This window comes from Monopterus albus, unplaced genomic scaffold (assembly GCF_001952655.1).
Source record: "Monopterus albus unplaced genomic scaffold, M_albus_1.0 scaffold19.1, whole genome shotgun sequence".
Lineage (NCBI taxonomy): Eukaryota > Metazoa > Chordata > Actinopteri > Synbranchiformes > Synbranchidae > Monopterus > Monopterus albus.
Genome location: NW_018127899.1, coordinates 2,654,527 through 2,663,996, shown reverse-complemented (window position 1 = coordinate 2,663,996; position 9,470 = coordinate 2,654,527). Strand labels below are relative to the sequence as shown.

The 9,470-nt window shown below is 46.0% G+C and overlaps 1 protein-coding gene across 1 annotated transcript; it reads right to left on the bottom strand.

The window, feature by feature from the left end:
- Window positions 1–5,486: 5,486 nt before the first annotated feature.
- On the bottom strand, window positions 5,487–9,453 carry gpr37a (G protein-coupled receptor 37a). The gene is made up of 2 exons (XM_020593503.1): window positions 8,938–9,453; window positions 5,487–6,633 (listed from the first exon to the last, which is right to left on the bottom strand). Exons 1-2 carry the CDS (start codon window positions 9,349–9,351, stop codon window positions 5,806–5,808), a joined length of 1,242 nt encoding a protein of 413 aa, XP_020449159.1. The 5' UTR covers window positions 9,352–9,453; the 3' UTR covers window positions 5,487–5,805.
- Between the last annotated feature and the right edge of the window lie 17 nt (window positions 9,454–9,470).

The following is a 9,470-nucleotide window of genomic DNA, read 5'->3' as shown; positions in this document are numbered from 1 at the left end:
TCTGGTGCTTTGTTAGTCTTATGGCCCCCAAAACTGAGAGAGGTACCAGTGGGAGTGTGATAGACTACTTTAGCAGCGGATGGTCAGGGACCACGCTGCATGGTCACCCTGAGGCCTGTCCCTGGTGGAGCTGTCGCCCTCTGTGCTGTGGCAGCCTGGTTCGGCCCGGCCCGGCCCAGCTTGGCTCGGTCGTCCTGCCCGTATAATCCGCTCTGTCAGAAGGAGGGGGAATAAGAGCTGTATTGTCCCAATTCTTCTCCTTTGTTGGGGATTGCGGCAACATTTCTAGGTCACCAGCTGTGACTGAACACCCCGCTGCAAAAACCGATGCCTCACTAAGGGAATTCACCCCCTCCCACATTTCACCCAGTCCTGTCAGCAGGGACACAATTAGAAATCTGCTCCCAGCAACAACAGCGACCTGCCAAATGATCCCAGCCGATGTTTTCTGTTGGAGCAGATACATTATGGATGCTGACTCCAAGTGTTTGTCAATAGGCTCTTTCATGCAGTAATTGGGCGGACAGGCCTTTAGATGCCCCCCCCCCAAATCTCATTTCTCCTCATAATTATCTTTAACCCTTCACCGTGATCTTTCTCACAGGGGTTAAGCACATGTTGACGTTCTCGCCTGAGGTTTGGCCAGTCACTGGTCATGTTTGTTTCTTTTACATTGCATTTAAAATGAGTGTGGAAATATTTTTACATAAAATGTTACACAAAACAGCAAAACTAATATAAAAACTGTTCTTAGGATCATGAACACGTTTTCTTGTGGCTGTTTTTAGCTATTTTGTCTCAGTTTTTACTCTTTGCACCTTGTCTTTTTAGTTTTGTGTATATTTTGTTGTTTTGGATCTCTTTATAGTTGCTTTGTCTCTATTTTTGTTGTTTTGGATCTCTTTATAGTTGCTTTGTCTCTATTTTTGTTGTTTTGCATATTTTTATAGTCAGTTTACTGTTTTGGAGCCATTTTCTGTCTCTTTGTAGTGGTTTTGTGTCTCTTTGTAGCTGACTTGCATCATGCTTCTCAGTTTTGATCACATTCACCTTGAAGTCATGAATTACCATTAAAAGCTTGATGCCACTCAGCAGTATTTATCCATCCCACTATGTGTGTTCCCTGAGGTGCTTGGTTCTTTTTTTGTTTGCTTGTATCAAGTTGGATATTTTGGCAGTTTTCTAACCAACAGACACAGAAACAAAATCTCTCCTTTAGCCTGTCAGAACCTTCATAAACAGCCCCGAGTTTCCCTTTTTTCTGGGATGTGAGACTCGGCAGCAACACTGTGTGAGGAGGCGACACTTCAGTCTGCAGAAGCAGATTAGATGTGAAGAGTTTGTGGTGTGAGCTGCAGCAGACGTCTGCAGGGAATCTTTAGAGGGAGTCGGATCACCACAGCTCTGACAGCAGCTTCTGCAGTCAGCCTTCATTAACACTCATTCAGCCGAGGGCACAGGGAGCTGCCGCGCAGTCTGTTAGCAGCAGAAACACTGTCACACTGCAGAGGAGAGAGGGAGACAAGTGGGTCGGCAGTCAGAATTGAACACATCCAGTGTTCAGTTGGATCACACCTAGAATTTGCAATAGCTTTGTCTCCTAATGTGACCAATGACAAGGACACACATAAATACAAACAAAGCTACTTGGCAACTTCTTGTTGTAATGATGTTTGTGACCTTTTAGTTTGGACTGTTTCGCGGTAGTTATGGTGCTTGGACGTCCCAGCACCAAAAAGAATCTGAACCTGTACCATTCAGGATGAGGAGGCCAGTTACTGTGGAACCCTGGCTCCGGTCCACCAGTCAGGGGCAGCGATCCCAGCCCTCCCAGGACGTCCGTCTCATCCCACAAAACAGTCCTGGGAGCGGTTGGGAGAAGGTCAGTGAGCACCTTGTTCGGCAGCGGAGCCCCACTGTACCCGTCACCCCATTGTTTCTGAATGAATGAGGCTGTCTAATTACTGAAGCAGCGACTGGGGCCGCCAGCCTCATTTACAAAAGGCTCAAACACGCAACTTTGGTGCCAGAGAGCAAATCGATGCCAAATGGGCAATTAGAGAAGAATGCCGTGTACATACAAAGAGTCCCCTCCGGGTGATTAGACGAGAATGTTATGCTATTATCCACGAATGCTATAAAAAGGTCATTTTAAATGAAGATTATGTTAAATGATGGGTGAGTAAAGCCAAAGATTTTTAAGACAATAAAATTGCCCAGCCTCATCAGTCTAAACAGTACTGATAAGAGTGCACAGTACAGTAGGACTAGTTTTCTGATTAAGACAGTGAGGTTGGTACGGATTCAGCATGACCATGAGGCGTGCGAGTGAGACAGTCTCTGGGTCTGATCAAATGGCTGAATGCAGTGTTTGCAGCACACCAAGCTGCTTCATCCTAAATGTTACAGTATACACCAAATGTTGACAGACTCCCTTTAACAAAGTGAACATTGTAAGATTTTAAGTGTTACGTGTCAACACTTGGGTAAACTTCTGATTCTGTATTAGGCCTGCTATTGAATGCTGTTACCACCATTTGGCTTCCCAGTTTTTCAGGTTCAGTGTGTACATCACACAGGAAATCTACACATGTTCACGCTGGCCCTTCATACCATTCCCACAAAGAATGTGCGGAGCTAAAACAGCTCCACCACAAACATGTGTTTACTTGTACTGAAGCCATTCAAAGAGCAGCAGCAGCAGCTGAGGCGTCAGCGAGCAGTTTGTGAACATGGACACAGGTTTATTTTGATGTTTGAGCCATTTTCCAATCCAGCAGTAACCAGGATGTGTTATTTACATTCAAGACTGTTCTGTTTCAGACCAGAAACCATCAGTGATGACGTCTGTCTGTGCTACTGGAGCACTGTTCATGGAGAGGCAGATTCCCTTCATCGTCATGACAACAGGAGGCGAGGACAATGGCATGCTGTGTGCTCCAACAGCTGGCTAGCGATGGTGATGACGATGAAATGATGGTGACAGACCAAACAGCTGAGCGTTGTGCTGAGCATGCAAACTGACTGTTTTCAGAGGGGGAGGCATCTTTTTTTGCTCTTGTGTCTCTTTGATCAAATAAAATTCATTTAAAGAGAAAGATCTTCATGATATATGATGATCTTGCGTTGATGCGTCTGTGCTGGCTGCTTTCTGTCTCTGCCTCAGGGAGCTTCACTTGTTTGTTGGACTGACTGTAACGCGGTGGACGAGGACATGTTGTGTTGAGTCTGAACTGTAAAAACAATGGGGGCTGTGTCCTCTGAATGGCAATAACAAGTCTCGCTGCTTCTTTTCTTGGGTTCCCATTTCCCTCTGTACATCTCATTCCATCTGTTCTCCCTGCAGGATTTTATCAAAATAAACCGAACTGCCAAACCAGAGGACAAACCTTACATTATTAGCTCCACTACTGCTCAAGCTCTAGTACTGAAGTCAAGTCATCAGTATCTTCTTTGTTCAACATTTTCATACTGTGACTGGCAGCATCTCACACTGTGGCGTCTTGGCGCCAGTGTGACAGAAAAATAAGAGTTGCATAATGACAGGCGTGATTTTGCAAACCTCTGGCTCCAGGAAGAAAGGTTCACCTCATTTCCCTCATAGACACAGTCACAGTATGTGACTTAATGTTTAGATCAGCATGAGACTGGCTCAGCTGAATCATCAAGGAATAAGATTAGCAGGTGCATTTACAAAATATGTGTGAACATTTCAATTTGTTTAAATCCTTAAAGTCATGCTACTGAAGCAAACTTACTGTGCTGCAGAGCTGCTCTGCAGCAACATGCACATGAAGAGCACGGTGTTCTACTGCCTGGTTTAGAACAGGACAACATGGGTTAAGTTCAGATCATTTTAAAGGAATTGTGTCTTCACTGATAGATAGTATATTACAGTGGCTCTGAGGTGCAAACACAACGGCATCCCAGGTTATGGAAAAAGCCACTTGGACAGAACCCAAGTCAATCAAGATCAGCTGACACCGTAAAGGAAGCAAAGCCTCAGCGATGCAGCCTGCTCAGACCTGGCAGCACCAACATCATCTGTCAGAAGCCGTTTTCTCTTTCTGATGTTGTGGTTTGTGAAATGCTGTTGTTTTGCTCCTCATGGCCACCGTGTTGTAGCAAATACTATAATGTGGAGGGTGTTACACTGACCATTGGAATCAGTTTGCACTGCCTCTTGGAGCTAGGACCTTCTAAATAAGGAGAGTGGGGTGTTTCCTCTGCCATTACCTCAGGCTAAATGCTAGCTTAGTGAAAACAGCGGCTCCACTTCCCTCCTGCTACGCACGGAACTACAAAATGTTCCTCGGTGCCAATGGATTTCATCTGCTTGCCAAATGTTGACATAAAACTGTTTGATAACAGTAATGTCAACTTCACCTAATGCAGAAAACTTGTATTAAAATTGATTTTAAAATATTTTTAATAACTTTTCCCAAGGCTAAAAAAAAGAAAAAAAAAAAAAAACTATAAATAAAAAAAAAAAAAAAAACAGTGAGGAACAACATGCTCACATGTCCAGAACTGGTTCACAAGAACAGCAAACACAGCATCACCAGCCATTTTCAGTGTATTAACATATGTCCCATGTAACTCAATCACACAAAGAAATGAAAGAACCAAGAACATCCAGAGGAACAAATGTTTTCTGTCTGTTATCCTAAGGTTATAATTTAACACTTGATCATATGGCCTCTGTTATTTCTTAGCAATCTCCTTGAAAGTTTCCTGGAAAGAACTATACAGCTGGAAAATGGAAAGTGTTTGACTGGTACATACACAGTTAAATAATACAAATTACCTGCTGCCATTGCACATTGAAACTGGTCTGCAGTAAATTTTATAATTCAACATAGACAGAGGATGTTTCTAACACAGCTTAATAATAAATCAATATGTATTTGGGTTGAAGTGGGGGGCTTTCAAGAAAAACCAACAACTAATTATGAATTCAACATAGCTAACATCAATCTCCATTTTCCACCGAAACTGTTGAGAAATGACAATGGCAAAAAGACCAGCACCCGGTGACAGTGAACAGAATGTAACACCGAGTGCAGATTCAGTAAAGGTACTGAGTTAATAAAAAAAAACTAACTAAATAAATGCTATTAATGAATATTGTGTTCTTTCCACTGTTTGTTATGAGAGCTGGATATGGCGCTACCATTTATCCTTGTGGCCACTCGCGGTATTGTAACATACGTTTCCCTGTCAGTGCAAAAAGCATTTTCCCAATTAGATTAAAATTATTTTAAAAAGACATATCCTATGTAAAACTGTTTACGGGACAGCTCCAACTACAAACAATGTCGGTTTTAATTTTAATACGTTTAACCCATGGAGGTTTTACATTTCTAAACCTTTCTATGCACGAAGCGCACTGGAAGCGCTTTACACTATTTACCCATTCTCTCTCTCTCTCTCTCTCTCTCTCTCTCTCTCTCTCTCACTCACACACACACACACACACACACACACACACACACACACACACACACACATATTCACACCGGTGACATCACTAGGAGTAACTTGGGGTTCAAGGACACTTCGAGGTGTAGACTGAACCTTCAACCGTACAGTGAGGTATCCAGTTCCTACAACACATGGATCTGTTGTCTATAGACCCTGTAAACAGTGAATGGACAGACAGTGGCTTATTCATTCTGTCTGTCAGTAAACACAAATGTGTTCAACAATTCGGGAGTTTGTAGCCTGATATGTCAGCGTGTCCACCAAACCAGTTCACCTCAGCGGAACAACCCAAAACAAGTTCATTGCTGATGGTCTTTGAGCTCAGTGTGTCCCGACAGAAGCGTAGGTGGCGGAGGTGGACGCCTCCCTGCGGATGGAGCTGAACGGTGACAGCTCCAGCTCGGTGGTGGTGCACTCGATGTCGCTGGTGGCAGCGGGGGTGTGGGATCGGGGTGGGCCGCACTCCTCCCAGCAGCAGCAGCAGCAGTCCAGGAAGGCTCTGGTGAACGGCTGGCACAGGCAGAGCAGCAGCACCGGTGTCACCGCAGATTTACAGAAGAGCAGCAGCTGGCTGACCACGTTCAGGATGTCCAGGGTTCTTCTGGGAACACTAGTCGCCATGTACACGCTGACGATGTTGCAGATGTTCTCTGGGATGATGCAGAAACCGTACAGGATGGCCAATGCCACCACGGCACAGTTCATCTGGCTCTCCAGCTGGATCTGCTTCTTGCTGCCGCGGACACTGGTCCGTTCTGCGTGGCGGATCTTGCGGGCAGTGACCAGTGAGCAGCAGATGGTGAACAACGTCGGCAGGCAAAAATAGCACCCAAAGTACCACCAGAGCCGCGCACCGTCGTACGTGAGTCCCAGGACGTACAGAGAGTCCGGGAGCTCGGTGGAGATCCGGACCACACAACGCTCACACGGCGTCACGTCGGGATGGTCGCCATCCTCGGTCACCAGCTGTCGGATCAGCAGCTCGGGCAGCGCCAGCAGCAAGGCACCCAGCCAGATGACGGCGAGTTTCGCCGTGGTGGACACCCAGTTCTCGATCATCTCATAGTACATCTGCACGTTGGTGGCGGCTCGGAAACGGTCGATGCACAGCGCGCACAGCGTGAAGGTCGTGACCCCGAGAGATGCCACCTGGAAAGAAAACAGAAGGGTCCGGTTAAGCTTCTGAAAGTAAACTGTCTTGGACGTGGAACCTTTTCTCTGTGTCCACAGGTTCTGTCACCTCCCGCTCCCCTGTGCTCTGATGCTCTCACAGTCACACTGAGCGAATTTGGCACTAGCAGCAGCGGTCAGTGCGCAAAACACCAGCTGGCTCTGGCTGCCTCTCAGGTCACTTTGGTTTGGTTTCATTTCATTTCAGCTCATGTCCTCATAAAACACCTGAAAGCTGACAGACTGCAGCCATCAGCAGCTAATTAGCACCAAAAGTCCCTCCTAATTAAAACCTACTGCTAATTCAAAGCACCACACCTAACAATAAAATCATAGACATTAGACAAACAAGTTCCAAACCAGATAATCCATCAAAGCATCAGATCATAGAAACTGTGTACTTCAAACTTCACACACTGACCCTAGAACAGTGTGTGTGTCAGAGCATTACGCTGGTTTTCAGATTTTTCTTCAGCTTTTGTGTGATTACATTCCATTAAATAAACAGATTAGACAACAGGGCTGGTCCCAGATCTGAGACTCTCAGCTCTGCCTGTGTTACTGTTATGAAACTGATAACTATCAGCCAACCTCTAAAACACTGACAGTATCACATTTGATGCACTGGCTCTTCATTTTGTGCTTTTAGTCACTTAGTTTACCTTTATTCACCTTATTAAAATAAAAAAAGAAACTTTTTTTAAAATAAATGTGTAAATTCACATATAGTGTCAGCAAACAGCCTAACAAGGAGAGATTCTGCTGTGAAGAAGCTCAAACTCTAAAATCAACTGTCTCCAGACTACATCAGAAAATGTTCCCCACCACAGTGAGTTACAAACAGGTCGGCCTGTTTCTGACAGTCACATTTCTTAAAACACATCAACGTGAGAAATTTCAGCTCAACACCAGGACCACAAGCAACGCAGAGGACAAATACAGGGAATGGCCAAAAGTATGTGGACATGTAAACAGCGCAGCCATTGTGCTGCTCTAACAGGCCCCACTCCTCTGGTTCCAGTCTTTCCAGCAGATGTTGGAACCTGGCTGCAGTCACACATGGGGTCGAGGCTCTGTGCGGGCCTGTCAAGTACTTCCGCACCAAACTGGGAAAACCATTGTTTATACACCTGGCTTTGTGCCTGGGGACAAACTGCTGACACTAAGTCATAGGAACACTGTTGTCTAATCTAAAATATGACAACATAAGATTTCCATTCAGTGGAAATGAGGAAAAACAGAGCCTGAACAAAAGTACAACAAAAGCCACGGACACAAATCTGATCCATATAAACTCCATCTAATCTCAGAGCCTTGTCCTGCTGATGAGGACAGTTCACTGATCAGAGGGGGGGTCTTCCTGGTTAATCTCAGTCTGAGACTCTTCACTAATCCTGATCTTCACTCGGATTGGACAGCAGGCTGTCACATGTTCAGTAGGTGTGGTTTGCTTTTGTTGATGAAACCTGATTTTATAGCAGTGAAACAAAGGCCATGTTGTGCACTCTGCAGTTTTTACCACTCTGAACTCCATGTTCATATCCATGTAATGTTGCTAGCAGCAGATCACCACAGTACATCCCAAAACTCTTTCAGGAGGTTTGAGGAGGCTGGTCGAGGAGCCATAAGCAAGGACATATGGGAGCATCCTTTGCAGAAGCCTTTTACCGATGACACAACCCTTTATCAGAAATCGGTGATTGGATGCCTCAGACGGAGCAAAGGATGTTTTATGTCTAAAATCACGTTTCCTCCATTTCTTTGTCCTTGTATCTTTGCCTCACATCTTACATGGGCGGGACTAAGAGCCAAGTGAGGGAAACATGGATGCAATTAAGAGAATTGGGATTAACCCTGTGACTGGCTGCACAGCTGGGGTCAAAGTTCAACCAGTTTGAACTGTAGGCACACCCCTGCTCCACTCACACTGTCCGCAGACCTCCACACCTTTTCTTTCCACTCACATTTCTGCCTGCATTGACACTAAATGTTAGACAAAACAAATCTAACACACTTAGCCTGAAAACTGCTTTCTGAAGTTTCTTTGAGATGCCTCAGTGAACTTTACCACAAAACTAATGATCACATTCACCAAGTTATTCACTGCTTAGGTAAACCGAGTCTGCTCCCTTATATTTTTGTTAAAACAAAGGTTTTGCGTTAATATCCATAAGCTACATTTCGAAGCTGTATAATGTCAGATCTGCTTCTCACCTGTATACATCTAACCCTAAGTCATCGACCCCAGAACCAGAACCAGAACCGAACCCCTCCCCTTCTCACCTCCAGGTAGGGGATGATCCTGCATGAGAACTCTCCCAGCAGCCAGTTCTTGGTGAGCTCGTGAAACACCACGAGCGGCAGGCAGAAGAAGATGACAACGAAATCCCAGAGCGCGAGGTTGGCCAGCAGCGAGTGGGAGATGCTCCTCAGGTAGTAGTTGTGACACACGATGCACATGACGGACACGTTCCCGATGATCCCCAAAGCGAAGATGGCGGCGGCGGTGATCATGACCGCGTACGCTCCGTACGACTCTGCGGTGACCGGGTAGAACGGGTTCCTCATCTGCTTGCGTCTGGGCCGCGTATGCACCGGGACGAACGGCGTGCTGTCGGGAAAGTCCGGCTGAGAGTATTCTTCCTCAAAGTCGCTGGTGTTGAGTCCGAAGGGCGGCTCCTCTTGCTCCTGGGCCATGGCCGCTGGCAAAGTCTCCGATGTGGCTTCGTTCTGCAGCGGCCCGCTCCGCTTCGTCCTGTCGGGCGTTGAGCTCCGTCTGCGCCGCCGGGCGGGTCTGGGCCTCCCCGGGGGGCCAG

Coding starts and splice junctions, on each gene's coding strand:
- gpr37a (XM_020593503.1), bottom strand. CDS start 9,351: ATGGCCCAGGAGCAAGAGGAGCCGCCCTTCGGACTCAACACCAGCGAC. Junction 6,634..8,937: donor GGATCATCCCCTACCTGGAG/GTGAGAAGGGGA, acceptor TTTTCTTTCCAG/GTGGCATCTCTCGGGGTCAC.